The sequence below is a fragment of the Hemiscyllium ocellatum genome, chromosome 13, assembly GCF_020745735.1.
Source record: "Hemiscyllium ocellatum isolate sHemOce1 chromosome 13, sHemOce1.pat.X.cur, whole genome shotgun sequence".
NCBI lineage: Eukaryota > Metazoa > Chordata > Chondrichthyes > Orectolobiformes > Hemiscylliidae > Hemiscyllium > Hemiscyllium ocellatum.
In genome coordinates, this window is record NC_083413.1 from 13,772,606 (window position 1) to 13,793,820 (window position 21,215).

The 21,215-nt window shown below is 43.3% G+C and overlaps 1 protein-coding gene across 1 annotated transcript in view; it reads left to right on the forward strand.

Moving 5' to 3' along the window:
- Positions 1 to 9,757: 9,757 nt before the first annotated feature.
- The window catches only part of LOC132821780 (thioredoxin reductase-like selenoprotein T), a 44,047-nt gene continuing 32,589 nt past the window's right edge, over positions 9,758 to 21,215 (forward strand). The window contains exon 1 of the mRNA XM_060834550.1: positions 9,758 to 9,938. Coding sequence (XP_060690533.1) covers positions 9,802 to 9,938 — 137 coding nt within the window. The 5' untranslated portion in view covers positions 9,758 to 9,801. The remainder of the gene's footprint in view (positions 9,939 to 21,215) is intronic.

A 21,215-nucleotide genomic window follows, 5' to 3' on the forward strand; every position in this document is an offset into this window, starting at 1 on the left:
GGGGTTCAGATGCAGCAGTGTGTACTCTACAAGATGCACTACAGAAATTCACTGAAGGTCCTTTGACAGCCCCTTCCAAACCCATGACCACTTCCATCTAGAAGTACAAGGGCAGCAGATACATGGGAACACCACCATACCTGCAAATTCCCCTCCAAGTCACTAAATATCATGACTTTTCATTTTTTATATAAGTGATTTGGATGTGAACATAGGTATGGTTAGTAAGTTTGCAGACGATGCCAAAATTGGAGGTGTAGTAGATAGTGAATATTAGTTTTACCTTAGGTTACAAGTAAGAAAGTATATTTCTGTTAGAGTGAAAGGGGAGGCTGGTAGGTATAGGGAATACTGGATGACTAAAAAAATTGAGGGTTTGGTTAAGAAAAAGAAGGAAGCATATGTAAGGTATAGACAGGATAGATCAAGTGAATCCTTAGAAGATTAAAAAGGAAGTAGGAGTATACTTAAGAGGGAAATCAGGAGGGCAAAAAGAGGACATGAGATAACTTTGGCAAATAGAATTGAGGAGAATCCAAAGAGCTTTTACAAATACATTAAGGACAAAAGGGTAACTAGGGAGAGAATAGGGCCCCTCAAAAATCAGCGCAGCAGGTCAGGCAGCATCCAAGGAGCAGGAGAATCGACGTTTCGGGCATGAGCCCTTCTTCAGGAATGAGGAGAAAGTGAGGACTGGAGATCTGAAAATGTGTTGCTGGATTCCTGAAGAAGGGCTCATGCCCGAAACGTCGATTCACTTGCTCCTTGGATGCTTCCTGACCTGCTGCGCTTTTCCAGCAACATATTTTCAGCTCTGATCTCCAGCATCTGCAGTCCTCACTTCCTTCTCTCAAAGATCAGCAAGGCTGCCTTTGTGTGAAGCCACAGAAAATGGGGGAGGTACTAAATGAGTATTTTGCATCAGTATTTACTGTGGAAAAGGATATGAAAGATATAGACTGTAGGGAAATAGATGGTGACATCTTGCAAAATGTCCATATTACAGAGGAGCATGTGCTGAATGTCTTGAAATGCATAAAAGTGGATAAATCCCCAGGACCTGATCAGGTGTAACCTAGAACTCTGGGGGAAGCTAGGGAAGTGATTGCTGAGATATTTGTATCATTGATAGTCACAGGTGAGGTGCCAGAAGACTGGAGGTTGGCTAACGTGGTGCCACTGTTTAAGAAGGGTGATAAGGACAAGCCAGGGAACTATAGACCGGTGAGCCTGACCTCAGTGGTGCGAAAGTTGTTGGAGGGAATCGTGAAGGACAGGATGTACATGTATTTGGAAAGGCAAGGACTGATTAGGGACAGTCAACATGGTTTTGTGCGTGGGAAATCATGTCTCACAAACTTGATTGAGTTTTTTGAAGAAGTAACAAAGAGGATTGATGAGGGCAGAGTGGTAGATGTGATCTATATGGACTTCAGTAAGGCATTCGACAAGGTTCCCCATGGCAGACTGATTAGCACGGTTAGATCTCATGGAATATAGTGAGAACTAGCCATTTGGATACAGAACTGTCACAAAGGTAGAAGACAGAGGGTGGTGGTGGAGGGTTTTTAAGACTGGAGGTCTGTGACCAGTGGAGTGCCACAAGGATCAGTGCTGGGTCCTCTACTTTTTGTCATTTACATAAATGATTTGGATGTGAGCATAAGAGGTACAGTTAGTAAGTTTGCAGATGACACCAAAATTGGTGGTGTAGTGGACAGCGAAGAGGGTTACCTAAGATTACAACCGGATCTGGACCAGATGGGCCAATGGGCTGAGAAGTGGCAGATGGATTTAATTCAGACAAATGCGAGGTGCTGCATTTTGGGAAAGCAAATCTTAGCAGGACTTATACACTTAAAGGTAGGTTCCGAGGGAGTGTTGCTGAACAAAAAGACCTTGGAGTGCAGATTCATTGCTCCTTGAAAATCGAGTCGCAGATAGATAGGATAGTGAAGATGGCGTTTGGTATGCTTTCTTTCATTGGTCAGAGTATTGAGTACATGAGCTGGGAGGTCATGTTGCAGCTGTACAGGACATTAGTTAGTCCACTGTTAGAGTATTCCATGCAATTCTGGTCTCCTTCCTATCGGAAAGATGTTGTGAAACTTGAAAGGGTTCAGTAAAGATTTACAAGGATGTTGCCAGGATTGGAGGATTTGAGCTATAGGGAGAAGCTGAACAGGCTTGGACTGTTTTCCCTGGAGCATCGGAGGCTGAGGGGTGACCTTATAGAGGTTTACAAAATTATGAGGGGCATGGATAGGGTAAATAGGCAATATTTTTTCCTTGGGGTCGGGGAGTCCAGAACTAGAGGGTTTAGGGTGAGAGGGGAAAGATATAAAAGAGACCCAAGGGGCAACCTTTTCATACAGAGCGTGGTACGTGTATGGAATGAGCTGCCAGAGGAAGTGGTGGAGGCTGGTACAGTTGCAACATTTGGATGGGTATACGAATAGGAAGGGTTTAGAGGGATATGGGCCGGGTGCTGGCAGGTGGGACTAGATTCGGTTGGGATATCTAGGCGGCATGGACGGGTTGGACCAAAGGATCTATTTCTGTGCTGTACATCTCTATGACTCTATGACTTGATCAGATGGGCCAATGGGCCAAGGTGTGACAGATGGCATTTAATTTAGATAAATGTGAGGTGCTGTATTTTGGAAAAGCAAATCAGAGCAGGACTTATACACTTAATGGTAAGGTCCAAGGGAGTGTTGCTAAACAAAGAGACCTTGGAGTGGTTTCATAGTTCATTGAAAGTGGAGTTGCAAGTAGATAGGATAGTGAAAAAGGCATTTGGTATGCCTTCCTTTATTGGTCAAAGCATTGAGTACAGGAGTTGGGAGGACATGTTGTGGCTGTCCAAGACATTGGTTCGGCCACTTATGGAATATTGCGTGCAATTCTGGTTTCTTTCCTATCGGAAGGATGTAGTGAAACTTGATGGGTTCAGAGAAGATTTACAAGGATGATGCCAGGGTTGGAGGATTTGAGCTACAGGGAGAGGCTGAATAGGTTGGGACTGCTTTCTCTTGAGCGTCGGAGGCTGAGGGGAGACCTTATAGAGGTTTATAAAATCATGAGGGTATATATAAGATAAATAGACAAGGTCTATTCCCTGGGGTGGGGGTGTCCAGAACTAAAGGGTATAGGTTTAGGGTGAGGGGAAAAATTTAAAAGGGACCTAAGGGCAACTTTTTCACACAGAGGACAGTGCGTGTCTGGAATGAGCTGCCAGAGGAAGTGGTGAAGGCTGGTACAATTACAGCATTTAAAAGGCATCTGGATGGGTATATAAATAGGAAGGGTTTAGAGGGATAGGGGCTAAGTACTGGCAAATGAAACTAAATTAGGTCAGGATACCTGGTTGGCATGGATGAGTTGGACCGAAGGATCTATTTCCGTGCTGTACATCTCTTAGACAGGCAAAACAATTTGCACTGCCAGCAACACTGGAGTCTGGAATCAAGACTTGTCATTACTTGATTTCTATTAATCTTATTGAATGCTGTACACAGGATGTAGAAAAGATTTCCAAGAATGGTTGCAAGGATGAGTGATTTCAGATGCATGGATAAAAGTGCATTTTCCTGACTTCAGAACTGAGAGGAGATCTGATGGACAAAGTCAAAGGGGAGATGCTGCTACCATTGTGAAAACCACAGCAAAATGATTCTGGTATTTGCAAAAACAACCAAAAGCAGCAGCCACAAAAGCCTCTTTTAAACATGGTGAGTGATTATCATCTGGAATGCACTGCCTCTGAATGTGATGGAGGCAAATATAATTAGGTGTTTTGAAAGGGCATGTGCAACAGAAAGAGCAAACAACTTCGAGGAAAGGACTGCTAGTGAGGATAAACTGATTTGCTATGCTGCACAGACACAGTGAATTGAATGGCCTCTTGCCCTGTAGCCTTTCAGTGATTTAATATTAAATACTTCTTTGTAAACATTGCAGTTTGTTTTTATGAAGGTTTCAATAAAGTGCAAATCTGCCACATCTGCATTATTTGTTACTTCTATCTGTGTTTGACTGTAAACTAATATCAGAGTTCAAGTGATCTTTGGGATTGGATTATCATTCTAAATGTCTCAGGCTTTTCCTTAGTACTTAATTGTGTCACATGATTGCTGATCAGATTACAATCTGTAAATGTTCCTTCCTACCCATGATTCCTCTTGGAGCAATATAAAACCAGAACTGCTGATCCTAAAAGAATCTTTAGAGCATTTCCCAGAATTTTGGAGGCAATTGTGTAATGGTCTTATTCTAAACTATACAGCCAGAGACCCAGGTCTGGGCACATGGGTTCAAGTCCTGCCATGGCAGATGGTGTTTTCCATTAAAATAAAACTAAGAATGGTGGATACTAGAGGTCTGAAATTTAAAAAAAACAGAAATTGTTGGAGAAACTCAGTAGGTCTGCCAGCATCTGTGGGAAGAAAGCAAAATTAATGGACATTTCATTCAAATCACGTCTGACAGTGTAGCACACCTTCAAATGCGCACTGGAACATCATTGATGTTTTATGCTCATTACCTGGTGTGGGACTTCAATCTGGAATTTTTGTAAGATTTTAACCTTTTTCTTGTTGCATGTACTAGGACATAGTGCATTGCTGTCTGGGTCTTCATTGTGGCCTTTCAGAAGGTGGTATTGAGCTGTCTTCTTGCGGTACTGCAGTTCATTTGCTGTTGGCAGTGTCTTTAGGGAGATCCAGTATCCACATATATATATCATATATATACACATATGTGTGTGTGAGCACATATACATACATATAAATCATGAAACAAAGTAGCATAGCAGTAAAATTAGAACATGCTGGAGAAACTCAGCAGGTGTGATAACATCAATGGAGAGAGAAACAAAGTTAAAGTTTCAAATAAAATGTAACTCTTTTCCCTCTGCCTGAAAGCTGAGATGTGCCAGTCAAAAACAACCACCTAAAACTTTAATCCCATTTTCCAGCACTTTGTATGCCTTGGCATTGCAAGTGCACACCAAAAGTATTTTTTAAATCTCATGAGGTCTCCACCTCTACTACCCTCAAAGGAAGTGAGTTCTATATTCCCACCACCTTCTGGGTTAAAATATTTTTCTCACATTCCCTCTAAACTTTTTTTCTTACCCAAGATTCCTCTTGGAGGAATATAGAAGGAAAACTGCTGATCATAAAAGAGCATTTCCCAGAACTTTGAGGCAATAGCGTACTGGTCTTATCCTAAACTCATCCACTAAATCTATGTCAATAAATCCTCCATGAAGCTTTATTACTTCTACGACAAAGTAATAGCCCATTATATTTAGATATGCAATTTATTTTTTTCTTTCCCAAATTATTTATCCATTTTGAAAAATTTCATAAATGTAATTTATTCATCAATAAGTAAACGCAAAAGTTACAAAACAATTCAAGAATGGACATTCTGGAAAGTACAATTGATCTGAGCGGCAGAGATAAGGTGAATAGCAAAGTTCTCATCCCTAGGGTAGGGGAGTTCAAAACTTGGGGGGCAGATGTTTAAGATGAGAGGAGAAAACTTTAAAAGGCACCTGAGCGGCAACTTTTTCACACAGAGGGTGGGTCATATGTGGGATGAACTGCCAGAGAAAATGGTAGATGCAGGTTTAGTTGCAACATTTAAAAGATATTTGGACAGGAACATGAATAGGAAAGGTATAGAATGATATGGGCCAAACGCAGGTAAGTGGGATTAGTTGAGTTTGGGGAACTTGGTCAGTATAGATGGGTTGGACTGAAGGGTTTATTTCCATGCTCTACGACTATGACTGACTAATTTTGACATTTCCCATTAGAGCTTCAATTCAGTCACATTTGTAAACATGAGAATATATTTATATTCCATATAAAGCCATGAGGGGAACTTGACAGACCCTGGTTATGATATGGCAGGAAGACCTTAGATGGTAGTTTTTACCCATTTATACAGATGCTGGTCACTCTATTACACAAGACTTGAAGGTAGACTTTAGGGCAGCACAGCGGCTCAGTCGTTAGCATTGCTGCCACACAGCGCCAGAGACCTGAGTTTGATTCCAGCATCAGAGACTGTCTGTATGAAGTTTTCATATTCTCCCTCTGTCTGTCTGGGTTTCCTCCCACAGTCTGGATATATGCAGGTTAGGTGAATTTCTATGCTAAATTTCCCATAGTGTTCAGGGATGTGTAGATTAGGTGCATTAGTCATGGGAAATGTAGAGTATTAGGGTAGGGAAATGAGTCTGAGTGGGATACTCTATTGTGTGGACTTATTGGGTCTAATGGCCTGTTTCCACACTGGAGGGATTCTGTGATAAAACAGAACAAAGAACTGTAGATGCTGGAAATCAGAAATAGAAATTGCTGGAGAAACTCACCAGATTTGTCAGGTGATGCACATATGGAATGAGCTACCAGATTTTTCGTGGAGGCTGGTACAATTATAATTACAAAGGCATCTGGATGGGTATATGAATAGGAAGGGTTTAGAGGGATAGGGGCCAAATGCTGGCAAATGGGACAAGATTAACTTAGGATATATGGTCAGTATGGACGTTAGACCAAAGGGTCTGTTGGAATATTGTGTGCAATTCTGATCTCCTTCCTATCGGAAAGATGTTGTGAAACTTGAAAAGATTTACAAGGATGTTGCCAGGGTTGGAGGATCTGAGCTACAAGGAGAGGCTGAACAGGCTGGGGCTGTTTTTCCTGGAGTGTTGGAGGCTGACGGGTGACCTTATAGAGGTTTACAAAATTATGAGGGGCATGGATAGGATAAATAGGCAAAGTCTTTTCCCTGGGGTTGGGGAGTCCAGAACTAGATGGCATAGGTTTAGGGTGAGAGGGGAAAGATATAAAAGAGATCTAAGGGGCAACCTTTTCACGCAGAGGGTGGTATGCGTATGGAATGAGCTGTCAGAGGATGGGGTGGAGGCTGGTACAATTGCATCATTTAAGAGGCATTTGGATGGGTATATGAATAGGAAGGGTTTGGAGGGATATGGGCCGGGTGCTGGAAGGTGGGACTCGATTGGGTTGGGGTATCTGGTCGGCATGAACGGGTTGGACCGAAGGGTCTGTTTCCATGCTGTACATCTCTATGACTCGAAGATTAGAGTCGTACTGGAGAAGCACATCAGGTCAGGCAGCATCCGTGCAGCAGGAAAATCGATGTTTCGGGCAAAAGCCTTTCATCAGGAATGTCCTGATGAAGGGCTTTTGCCCGAAACGTTGATTTTCCCGCTCCTCGGATGCTGCCTGATCTGCTGTGCTTTTCCAGCAACACTCTAATCTCCAGCATCTGCAGTACCCACTTCTGCCTAGCCAAAGGATCTGCCTCCATGCTGAACAACTCTATGACTCTATCTGTGGAGAGAAATCAGTTAATGTATTGAAGCCTGTGACTCCTGTTCAGAACTGATAGCATTTGGGCAAAAGTGTTTTTTATCTTGATGATAGTTATGTTCTGTGTTCCCATTCCAACATTTTTGTCTTGGACCTATTGTAGGTCCAGTGAGGCCCAACATAAGGTGGAACAGCACCTCATTTTCTGCTTGGAAACCTTGCAGTGTTAGACCAGAAGACCATAAGGAATAGGAACAAGACTCAGTGTTTGGCTTTTAAAACCTGCTCCGCCATTCAATATGATCATGGCTGATCTGTCATTCCTCATATCTACTTTACTCTATTTTCCCTGTAACCCTTTATTTATCTACCAGTCAAGAATCTATCTATATCAGCCTTAAATATGCATAAGGAGTTTGCCCCCACAGCTCTCAGTGGCTAAAATTTCCAAAAGCTCATAATCTTTTGAGAGAAGAAATTCCTTGTCATCTCAGTTTAAAATTGGCATCCCTTTATTCTGAGACTATGTCTTCTGGTCCAAGGCTCCCCATAAAGGGAAACATCTTCTTAGCCTGAAGAGGTCAATGTCAAACTCAGTAATTTTAGAGGCTGAACACCTCCTCCCATGTCCTTTACCCACCCTTCTATTGTAGATTCTGTCATGACATGGGCAACAAAAACAAAAATTATTGGAAAAGCTCAGCAAGTCTGTTGTCAGAAGTCAGAGTTAATATTTTGGGTCAAAGAGTCAAAGGTGTATAACTTGTTATGCCTACCAAATATCTGAAATAAATCTAGTCCTATTTGCAAGCATTTGGCCCATATCCCTCTAAACCCTTCCTATTCATATACCCATCCAGATGCCGTTTAAATGTTCTAATTGTACCAGCTTCCACCACTTCCTTTGGCAGCTTGTTCCATACATGAGTACCCTCTGCATGAAAAAGTTGCCTCTTAGGTCCCCTTTAAATTTTTCCCCTTTCACCTTAAACCTATGTCCTCTAGTTTTGGACTCCACCACCCTGTGGAAAATACCTTATCTATTCACCCCCATCTATGCCCCTCATGATTTTATAAACTTCTGTAAGGTCACCCCTCAGCCTCTGGCACTCCAGAGAAAATAGCCCCAGCCAATTCAGTCTCTCCCTATAGCTCAAATCATTCAACTCTGACAACATTGCTGTCAATCTTTTCTGAACCCTTTCAAATTTCACAACATCCTTCCCATAACAGGAAGACCAGAATTGCACACAGATTTCCGAAAATGGCCTCATCAAAGTTCTATAAAGCCACAATATCATCTCCCAACTTTTATACTAAATGAAAACTGAAAGAACTGCAGATGCTGAATCTCAGAAACAAAAACAGAAGTTGCTGGAAAAACTCAGCAGGTCTGACAGCATCTGTGAAGAGAATTCATTTCAGGTCTGGTCAGCCTTTCTCTTCACAGATGCTGCCAGACCTGCTGAGCATTTCCAGCAACTTCTCTTATACTCAATGAACTGACCAATAAAGGCAAGCATACCAAACACCTTCACTACCCTGTTGACCTGGGACTCCACTTTCAAGGATCAATGAGCCTGTACTCCAAAGCCTCTTTGTTCAGCAACACTCCCCAGAACCCTACCAGTCCTGCCCTGATTTGCCTTTCTAAAATGCAGAACCTCACATTTATCTAAATTAAACTCCATTGGCCACTCCTCAGCACATTGGCCAATCTGATAAAATCCCATTATAATCTCAGGTAATCACGACATCTACAATTTTGGTGTCATCTGCAAACTTACTAACCATATGTTCACATACAAATCATTTTTATAAATGACAAAAAAGCAGTGGACCGAGCACCGATCCTTGTGGCACTCCTCTGGTCACAGACCTCCAGTCTGAAAAGCACCTCTCCACCACCCTGTCTTCTACCAGTGACCTTTCCTCAGATCCAGCATCTGCAGTTCCTTTGGTTTTTATTCTGTCATGACATGGATTGCTTTGAGCACGGCCAACCCACTCATAGTCCTCATTTTCACCCACTCATAGTCCTCATTATCAACCATCCAGGTTTCCTTCCCCAGTTTCATATCCACAATCACTTTTGTTCCTTTTTCTTTCACTAGGCTTCCATTTGCAACGATCCCCTCAAAACCTGAGATATTTTTCTAATCAAAGAGGTGTCACTTGCACACCCCCTGGAGCAAGTCAGCCTCCTGGAACACAGGTAGGGGACACCTGCACTGCTTGGGAGGCTGGGTGCAGAGAAGTTGCAGGTTGTGGGAGGAGCGAGTCACGAGAAGGAGGCGGGGTCACGTGAAGGAGGCGGGGTCACTGGAAGGAGACGTGGTCACGTGACGGAGACGGGGTCTCGTGTGCACGAGCCGGCCGCGCAGGCGCACTGTCCCCACACCCCACCCCCCCCCCTCGGTCTCCGCGGTGACGCTCTGCAGCGACGATGGCTCCGCCGGGTATGGCCGCGCTCTCCCTCCTGCTGTTCGCCCTCACCTGCCTGGGCAGCCTCGGACAGGGGCTGGCCGACAAGCGCCTCAAGATGCAGTATGTGACCGGCCCGGTGCTGCGCTTCCAGATCTGGTGAGTGAAGAAGCCGGAGCGGGACGTCGGATACCGCCTTCCTCCCCCCCCCCATTACCACCCCGCCTCGCCTCGGCACCCGCTCAACTCGGAGCCTCAGGCTTCTGGAGGCTGTAGGCCCCGAGCCTAGGGAAGGAAGTCAAGGGCTATGCTGCCTCGTATGTACATGATACTGATTCATACACCCGGCAGGAGATGAGCGTCAGCCTGGCAGTGCCAGAAACACATCATGTTCTCAAAATCATGTGGGAAACTCATACTTGTGCCTCTTGACTACCATTTGATTTTAGATTTTGCCAGATCAGCTGCAGTTATCGTAGATTTTGCCAGGCCGGCCGCAGTTATCGTAGATTTTGCCAGGCCGGCCGCAGTTATCGTAGATTTTGCCAGGCCGGCTGCAGTTATCGTAGATTTTGCCAGGCCGGCTGCAGTTATCGCAGATTTTGCCAGGCCGGCTGCAGTTATCGCAGATTTTGCCAGGCCGGCTGCAGTTATCGCAGATTTTGCCAGGCCGGCTGCAGTTATCGCAGATTTTGCCAGGCCGGCTGCAGTTATCGCAGATTTTGCCAGGCCGGCTGCAGTTATCGCAGATTTTGCCAGGCCGGCCGCAGTTATCGTAGATTTTGCCAGGCCGGCCGCAGTTATCGTAGATTTTGCCAGGCCGGCCGCAGTTATCGCAGATTTTGCCAGGCCGGCTGCAGTTATCGCAGATTTTGCCAGGCCGGCTGCAGTTATCGCAGATTTTGCCAGGCCGGCTGCAGTTATCGCAGATTTTGCCAGGCCGGCTGCAGTTATCGCAGATTTTGCCAGGCCGGCTGCAGTTATCGCAGATTTTGCCAGGCCGGCTGCAGTTATCGCAGATTTTGCCAGGCCGGCTGCAGTTATCGCAGATTTTGCCAGGCCGGCTGCAGTTATCGCAGATTTTGCCAGGCCGGCTGCAGTTATCGCAGATTTTGCCAGGCCGGCTGCAGTTATCGCAGATTTTGCCAGGCCGGCTGCAGTTATCGCAGATTTTGCCAGGCCGGCTGCAGTTATCGCAGATTTTGCCAGGCCGGCTGCAGTTATCGCAGATTTTGCCAGGCCGGCTGCAGTTATCGCAGATTTTGCCAGGCCGGCTGCAGTTATCGCAGATTTTGCCAGGCCGGCTGCAGTTATCGCAGATTTTGCCAGGCCGGCTGCAGTTATCGCAGATTTTGCCAGGCCGGCTGCAGTTATCGCCGATTTTGCCAGGCCGGCTGCAGTTATCGCCGATTTTGCCAGGCCGGCTGCAGTTATCGCCGATTTTGCCAGGCCGGCTGCAGTTATCGCCGATTTTGCCAGGCCGGCTGCAGTTATCGCCGATTTTGCCAGGCCGGCTGCAGTTATCGCCGATTTTGCCAGGCCGGCTGCAGTTATCGCCGATTTTGCCAGGCCGGCTGCAGTTATCGCCGATTTTGCCAGGCCGGCTGCAGTTATCGCCGATTTTGCCAGGCCGGCTGCAGTTATCGCCGATTTTGCCAGGCCGGCTGCAGTTATCGCCGATTTTGCCAGGCCGGCTGCAGTTATCGCCGATTTTGCCAGGCCGGCCGCAGTTATCGCCGATTTTGCCAGGCCGGCCGCAGTTATCGCAGATTTTGCCAGGCCGGCCGCAGTTATCGTAGATTTTGCCAGGCCGGCCGCAGTTAACGTAGATTTTGCCAGGCCGGCCGCAGTTATCGCAGATTTTGCCAGGCCGGCCGCAGTTATCGCAGATTTTGCCAGGCCGGCCGCAGTTATCGCAGATTTTGCCAGGCCGGCCGCAGTTATCGCAGATTTTGCCAGGCCGGCCGCAGTTATCGCAGATTTTGCCAGGCCGGCCGCAGTTATCGCAGATTTTGCCAGGCTGGCTGCAGTTATCGCAGATTTTGCCAGGCCGGCCGCAGTTATCGCAGATTTTGCCAGGCTGGCTGCAGTTGTTGTAGATTTTGCCAGGCCGGCCGCAGTTAACGTAGATTTTGCCAGGCCGGCCGCAGTTATCGCAGATTTTGCCAGGCCGGCCGCAGTTATCGCAGATTTTGCCAGGCCGGCCGCAGTTAACGTAGATTTTGCCAGGCCGGCCGCAGTTATCGCAGATTTTGCCAGGCCGGCCGCAGTTATCGCAGATTTTGCCAGGCCGGCCGCAGTTATCGCAGATTTTGCCAGGCCGGCCGCAGTTATCGCAGATTTTGCCAGGCTGGCTGCAGTTGTTGTAGATTTTGCCAGGCCGGTCCCGATTGTTGTAGAGTATTAAGTATTTTTAGCACTGCTGTCTATGTTTTTTTTTTACATATTTGCAGTGTTGACTGTAATGCAGTGTTTTGTCATGCTGAATAGAAGTTTATTTTTAAAATTCATGTATCATTACATTTTCAGGCTAAAAATTGCGCATTTATTCTGAAAATATTAATTTTTGGAATACAGTTGTGTGTGGATGTTTATGGTACAATGACAAACAGGGAAGATCTGTTAGGCTAGTTGTTAGCTTGTGACACCTGAGGACTAGCTGGAGAAACTTAGATTTGGAACAGAGTAACTGAGAATGAATTGTATTAAAGCATAAGTTGATAAAATGGTACATCTGAGTGTGCACCCAGATTTTAATTCAGTTAACTAACTGTTGTTGCTATGATTGTTGAAATCTGTTATCTGACATATAAAAACTAAAGATGGCAAACAAGATATTTCTTTGTTGTCAATGTATGTATGTAGCCTGTAATCGCATCATAAATTAAATCCTCATCATTGCTTATCTATTCTCTCTCTCCCTCTCTTTCCCCTTCTCCCCACCCAAGTTGCAACATGTAGATTTGTATAGAATTTCTAGGGTTTTACTTCCGTTACTATGCAATGCTTATTATTGTATCATAAAATCATCAGATGATAAAATGCAGTCAAAGTAACTGTTAGATATTCTTTGTTGGCAATTTCTATAAAAGTCCATTCCATTTTTTAGCTCAATATTCCCTCCTGCTCGCAGGTCTAAATGAGTCATTTCTTGTCTTGAAGTAGATCATAACTTTTTCCTTGAAACCTAGTTTGGAATCATTTAAGTGCCATTTTACAAACTGTTATATTTATTTTTAGTCACTTCCTTTCAAGCACTTTCTTTTGTCATTCTCATACTCCTTATTCTTGAGGATTTTCTCTTGTTTGTTTTAGCAATTTGGATATCACTATGTGCTTCTATGTCAAGCCAAGCTGCCAGTATGTGTGATACTGACTTAACCAAACTCTGACTTCCTGTGATTTGTGCTATAGTTGAGCACTTTGATTGCTGCTATACAGTTCCCCATATATATATCTGTTGAAATCCAGAATGTCTTGACATCATCCTCATGTGATTTGACAGCATTAGAGAGTACAGGGAATCCCCAATTTACAAACAGACCTAATGACTGATCCTATACAGGAATGTAATTCTAAGATCAGATATACGAACATTTCCTGCACTACGACTATTTTATATTGTCCTGTATTGTGTTCAGACTTAGATACAAATCTATTTTGTGAAGGGACTCCAGTGTGGTGCCTGTTTGCAACTTGGTTACTGCCTGCATATTTTGTTCACTTTCTTGCGTATACTATTTTATATTGTTATACTTCCCCTATCTTTTGTAATACCTGAACTGTCCTGAGTTGGCTAATTATTATCTGGTAATGTGACCAGCTTTCATTGGATTTATGAATCAATGATTGATAAAGAACCTACAGGTTAAATTTTAAGTCCCATGATGTTGCTTGGCAAATGTGCTTTATCAGCGATAACTGGTTTAATACCTTTCTTAATAATAGTAATATTGAAAGAGGAAAGAACATGGTTTTGGGCTGAAGAGGCCTTTCATCTTTCTTTGAATAGTGCTTTAACGTGCATTAGTTTCTGCTTGATCTTAATTAAATAGGTTTCCACATTGGAGATAAGCTAACTTTGTAATAATCTGCCATATTGAATATCGTCTACCTAGTTGATGGGCTGGAGACCATAATATTTTTGAGCAGTAACCAAGGAGCAACCATAATGGAATGTTCAAGACATTGGCTCGTGGTGGAAAGGATTGCCCAGTTTCAATCCCTGATTTGTACTTAATTACTTTCCAGTTGTGGCATCAAAATAATTAGGACATTATTTGCTAGCGTAGAGAACATTCGTCCAAGGGTTTCTCCAATGCTCAGTGAACTATGCTGGAAACGATTGATTTGTGAACTTTGGATGAAAATAGAATTGAGCTCAGTTCTGATGTTGTACATTTTAGTTGCTTGCACCTTAGTCTTGTAAAGAAAGACTAGCTAGCTATGATACTGATGGCTTCTTTTTTGATAAATTCACAAGATGTGGATGTGGTATCATGGCGTGGCCAGTATGACAAAAGGGAGGTCATGAGAAAGCCTATAGCCTTAAAACTTGTCCTTAAACATTTAGACTGAAATGTAATGTTAAATTATAGAACACGTTTGCTGCACACTAGAAAATAGACAAACAGGAAGGGTCGGGCCACGACAAAAAGAGGTGCAGAAGGTTAAAAACATCGGTTCTCATCAAGTGATAACTGGATGCTGTAAGGCAATTCAGAGCATTTGACTTCACATCAGTGAACAGGACACTGAGTGATAACATTCACGTTTGTTCCCTTGTAAAATTAATAAATGTTTGATTCTGACCTCGAAATGAAACTTGGTATCAATTAACTTCTCTCCCTTACGAATTATTGTCCTTCACTGTTGTCTGTCTAGTTAAGAACATGCAGTGTTTTTGTAAACTTTTTGTATAAAGGGAGCCTGTCTGTGATGGTACAGCAGAGCAGCCTGCTAGGGCTCTTGAAGAGCTGATATCCTACTCTCGGTTATTAGAACTTAGTTAGTTTAACTTATCAGTGTTATTTTGTAACAGTGATGCTATTGGTAAATAAAGGGGATGACTAAAATTAAAGTAAACTGTCTGTAAGAGCTTTTTGTTCCCAGTCTACCAGAGAGTACAATCTCTGGGATGAACCAAGAGAGGCTTATAGGTTGAGTCCACAAGGACTTCCCTGGGCTCCTTCAAATCTGTACTTTAATACTATTAGGTAAGAATTTCTAGAATGTTGACCCAGTGCTGATGAAGGAAAGAAAGTTAGTTCCAAGTCAGGATGTTGAAGGATTTGTCAACCATTGGAGATGGCAGTACTCCCATGCATTTGCTGCTCTTATTCATCTGGGTGTAGACATTGTGAGTTTGGGAGGTGCTACTTCCTGAAGAGTTGCGAGTTAGCGTAATGTCTTTTGTGGGTAGGGTCCACTGCAATGATATTACCACAGGGAATGCATCTTTAAGATGATGGAGGGAAGCTGTTCAAGGGGGCTGCTTTATCTTGGAGGATGTCACGACTGCACTCTGCCTGGTGTTCTGAGGTCCCTTGAACTGCTGGTATGAGTTGTCTGTTAATAAAAATAGGCTTTACTAATCTCTTTCAGGATGGTGCCTGGATTGGAGCAGTTACATTATGCAGAGAGCTGAGTATGTTCACGTTGGTTTCTTTAGAGCTGAAAAGGCTCTGATTGAACTAATCGAGGTGTATAAGATTATGGGGGACACGGATAGGATGGTCAGGAGGGGTCAGTAGTTGAAAGGTCATTAACAAGCAAGCATAATTTTAAAGTGAAGGGCAGAAAGTTTAGTGGGATTTTGAATCATAGACTCCCTACAGTGTGGCCCCTTTAGCCTAACAAGTTCGCACTGACCTGCTGAAGAGAAACCCACCCAGACCCATTCCCCTACCTTATTACCCTACACTTCCCCCTGACCTAACCAACACATCCCTGAACACAATGTGCAACTTAGCATGGTTAATCCACCAAATTTGAGGAAAACATTTTTCACTGAGGGTAGTAGGAATCTGGACTGCATTGCCTAGGAGGGCAATGGAGGTGGTAAACTTAATAGAATTTTTAAAAAGGAACATGTATGAGCAGTTGAAATATCATAACACTCAAGTCTATGAGCCAAGTGCTGGAAAAAGGAATTCATATAGACAGGTGCAGAGTTGATGGGCCAAAGGGCCTCTTCTGTGCATGACAAAGAAAATAGGAGCAGGAGAGGACCATTCAGCCTTTCATGTCAATCCTGCATTCAGTGAGAGATTGTGACTGACCTTCCACTTGAGTACCATTTTCCTGTACTATCTTTTGATATTTTCAATATGTAGAAAACTATCAATCTCAGTCATTTGCAACAATGGAGCATATACAGCCCTCTGGAGCAGACATTTCTAAAGATGCCCTGCCTTTTGAGTGAAGAAATTTCTTCTCCTCCTCCATTCTCAATGGTCTGCCAAATATGTTGAAGGATGAATATGGCTTAGAGTCATAGAGATGTAGAGCACAGAAACAGACCCTTCTGTCCAACTCGCCCATGCCGACCAGATATCCTAACCTAATCTAGTCCCATTTGCCAGCACCTGGACCATATCTCTCTCAATCTTTCCTATTCATATACCCATCCAGATGCCTTTAAAATGCTGTAATTGTACCAGTCTCCACCATTTATTTTGGCAGCTCATTCCATACATGCACCACCCTCTGTGTGGAAAAAGTTGCCCCTTAGATCTCTTTTACATCTTTCCCCTCTCACTCTAAACCTATGCCCTCTAGTTCTGGAGTCCTTGGTTGCAGATATTTTCGAATCAACCTGATCTAAAATGTTATGACACACTTGTAGAGCAGGTGGGACTTGAATCCAAGCCTCCCAGTTCAGGGATAGGGACACTACCACCACATCACAAGTATCCTCCGTGACTTAGTTACATTTCTTAATTTTTAAAAAATTAACTTAATTTTCCAATTAGCTTGATCAGAAATGTTATTACACACCTCTGAAGCAGGTGGGACTTGAACGTAGGCTTCCCTAGTGTCCCTGTCCCTGCACCACAAGAGCCCTCTATGACTTGGTTACATTCAGAGAATTTTGTTTAGGGAGCATTTCAGTATGCTTAATCAAATTTAAGCATTTGAAGCAGGAAAGATGCACATGCCTTTGAGACGAACAAGCATGTTGCAGGATTTCAGGGCGGAAAGAAAGGTTGGTTACTGCTGAGTGCAGATTTGAATACTTTCAGGAAAATACCCGAGAAGAGGCAGCCACTACCCCTTCCCCCGCAGCTTGTTTTTCGTTTAAAAAGTGCTAAATTAAATAATGGATTTTAGCTAGCAATATAGGTGTTTGGATCAAAACATTTTGCCTTTTGTAATGATACCGACAATTAAATTCTATCTGGAAAAGTTAGGATCAATGAATAAGTTGCTGCTTCGAGGTTTAAATTTTCAGGTATTTTGCAGACCTTTGGATGTTTTGGTTTAGTGTGATGCAGCATTATTGTAACACAGTTTGCTTGTTTACCCAAGGCATTTCTCTCTACACAAGATGAAGCTGCTTGCCTAAAGGTTCACTGAACTGAGTAGCAGGAATTATGCAAAAACTTTGCTTCCAGCAATTTAAATGTTCAGCTCATGAAATGCTTACTTTCTAAATGTATATTGTCTTTACAAATTTCAGTACATCTAATGTCCTGCCAGAAATGTAAAATATCTTGTGCTTTCATGCTAGTGTTCCTCATTTCAAAGGTTGTGGTTCTAAAGAGTAATGGCTAACCCAGTAGTGTTCCAAAAAAAAACCTTTGCCAACTTGTCACCTGGCAAAAAAAGGGTTGAGCCAGCAAAATTTGACAAACAATGTGCAATTAGGTTGAAATAACAAATAAAACTCTGGTATTCCATGCTGTTCAAGCCCTGTAACCAGATTGTTCTAATTAGATTTTATATCATGTGTGGTTTGATCAGCCCATGAGGTGCCGCCACCATCCAGGATATTGACGCACTTTTTCCGTACTTCGTATGAGCAGAACAAAGTGTGCAGAATGATTTGGGCTCCAGTAACACCCTTCCCTCTAAGCTATGGAACAATAAACAATCCCTTCACAGCTGCGCTCCGCTCTGTTAACAGGAGCAGCAACATTTCAGCCTCATAAACACAGTAGAACTTGAAGCCGGACTTGTCACTTGAGGATAAGTAATGTTTTTTTGCTTTGTGAAATGGCAACATGTTTTTTTTTCGACTCCCTACTTGTATTTGGAATTTCACCTGAATTGGGCTTTTCTAAATATTGCGAAGTTTGCCTTAAACTTGTCATTTCTGATTAACATTACGGTTGTCGAGCAGAATGCATATGTTCATGTTATTTTTCCAATTAGAAAATGGACCAATGACATTGCAGCTATTTACATTGCAGCTACCTTTGCAGGGAAAAAAATGACATTAGGGTTCTTCAGTGGGTGGCTCTGATTAATTTGGTTGCTTCACTCTTGGGATCAGTGTATGTGTTGTCGATTCTGATTAATCACCTGCCAATTTAATTTTATTTGAGCTTGATCTGACATGTTTATTTGTAGGAATGCTATTTTGTCGTCTCTCCCTCAGGTTAAGAAATAGATAAATTGTAGATATTGTTGCACCCTATCTCGAGTGGCTAGGTTTGTTTTATGCATACTTCTTATACTTCATTCCTGATGAAGGGCTTATGCCCAAAACATGTATTCTCCTGATCCTTAGATGCTGCCTGACCTGCTGTGCTTTTTCAGCACCGCTCTCAATTCTGATCTGCAGTCCTTACTTTCTCCTCATATACGTTTTACAAGTTTGAACAATGCAAGGTAGTGTTTTTGAAGCATATTTAAGAGTTCTATAGTGCCTTTCACAATTGTGAGCATCTCAAGTCAAAAAGAACAAATCTTTTGGAAGTTTTTGAATTTGATATTGTCAAATTCCGTACCCCATCCCCAGTCGAAGCAAAACATTGAGACACAGTATAGTTTTACCTCCTTTATCTTTATCCTGGGCCCTGGAGGGAGAGAGAACGATCGCCCATGTACACGGAGACATGAGTTTATGGTCTTCTCTGGACCAGCATTTTCTGAAGGGATTATATAGTTGCTTTACAGGGAGGAGCAGCCACATAAGACAACATACATATTGATTGGGTGACCATTACAATGTGAGTGTCAATAATAAAGATTAAGCCATCTGTTGTGACATAATGAATACGTTTCACTTTGTTAAACTGACCTCACATACCGAATGCCTGTAATATTGTTAAATGGCTCTACCTAATGACTGCTTTTCTACCTTGTTAACCATTTAACCTTGCCTGCATCACCCCATTGTTAACTCAGAGTTCTTATTTAATCTGAGTCATGCTCAGCTGAACCTCTAGTTTCACAAAACTCTGAACTTAACACTTTCCCTGATTGCTTATACTTGAAATACATTCTCAAAATGAGCAAGGCCTATAGGAGAATTGGGAGCATACGTGTACTTGCATTTTCAAAAGATGCCACAGAAGTTACTACAAAAAAGTCGAGCTCATGGGATGAGGTATAATACATGAGCATGGATTGAGAATTGTTGAATGGACAGAAAAGACAGGAAGTGAGTTATTCACATAATTTTCAGTTGCTGAGTTACTCTTGTAGCTGCAGAATTTATATGGTTGGTCCAGGTCAGTTTCTAGTTGTTGGCAACTCCCAGAATGTTGACTGTGGGGATTCGCTGCGCATCCCCACTTCTGAGCTTATGATGTGTCGATGGTCATTGATAAAGCAGCCAAAGATTGGATCTAGGACACCTCTCTGGAAGTCTCTTGGGAATATCTGATAAAAACAATCTTCCTTTGAGCTGAGTATGGCCTTAACCAGCGGAGAGTTTATCACCAATCCCATTGACTCCAGTTATGTTTGGGTTTCTTGATTTTATGTCTGATCAATTCAAGGACAGTCACTCTCACCTTGCCTCTGGAGTTCAGTTCATGTTTGCACCAAGGTTGTCATAAGGTCTGGTAAGCTAGAGGAGATACTTGTTAGGAAGAAAGATGTGTTGGGCATTTTGAACAACTTGAGGATAGACAAGTCCCCCGGGCCTGACGGGATATATCGTAGGATTATGTGAGAAGCAAGAGAGGAAATTGCAGAACTGTTGGCAATGATCTTTTCGTCTTCACTGTCAACAGGGGTGGTACCAAGGGACTGGAGAGTGGCGAATGCTGTGTCCCTGTTCAAAAAAGGGAATAGGGATAACCCCGGGAATTACAGGCCAGTTTGCCTACCACCGAAGTAAGACTAAGTAATGGAAAGGAGAAAGTGAGGTCTGCAGATGCTGGAGATCAGAGCTGAAAATGTGTTGCTGGAAAAGCGCAGCAGGTCAGGCAGCATCCAAGGAACAGGAAATTCGCCGTTTTGGGCATAAACCCTTCGTCAGGAATGATTCCTGAAGAAGGGCTTATGCCCAAAACGTCGAATTTCCTGTTCCTTGGATGCTGCCTGACCTGCTGCGCTTTTCCAGCAACACATTTTCAGCTAAGTAATGGAAAGGGTACTGAGGGATAGGATTTATGAGTATCTGGAAAGACACTGCTTGATTAGGGACAGCCAGCACAGATTTGTGAGGGGTAGGTCTTGCCTTACAAGTCTTATTGAATTCTTTGAGGAGGTGACCAAGCATGTGGATGAGGATAGAGCAGTGAATGTAGTGTACATGGATTTTAGTAAGGCATTTGATAAGGTTCCCCATGGTAGGCTTATGTGGAAAGTCAGAAGGCATGGGATAGTGGGAAATTTGGCCTATTGGATAGAGAACTGGACAACCGGTCGAAGTCAGAGAGTGGTGGTAGATGGTAAATATTCAGCCTGGAGCCCAGTTACAAGTGATGTTCTGCAGGGATCAGTTCTGGGTCCTCTGCTGTTTGTAATTTTTATTAATAACTTGGAAGAGGGAGTCGAAAGGTGGGTCAGTAAGTTTGCAGACGATACAAAGATTGATGGAGTTGTGGTTAGTGAGGGGGGCTGTTGTCGGCTGCAAAGGGACTTAGATATGATGCAAAGCTGGACTGAGGAGTGGCAGATGTAGTTCAACCCTGTCAAGTGTGAAGTTATCCATTTTGGAAGGACAAATAAGAATGCGGAATACAGGGTTAACGGTAGAGTTCTTAGGTGGAGGAGCAGAGGGATCTTGGGGTCTATGTTCAAAGCTCTTTGCAAGTTGCTACTCAGGTGGATAGAGCTTGTAAGAAGGCCTATGGTGTATTAGCGTTCATTAACAGAGGGATTGAATTCAAGAGTCGTAAGGTGATGTTGCAGCTGTACAGGACCTTGGTAAGGTCACATTTGGAGTACCGTGTGCAGTTCTGATCGCCTCACTTTAGGAAAGATGTGAAGCTTTGGAGAGGGTGCAGAGGAGATTTACCAGGATGTTGCCTGGAA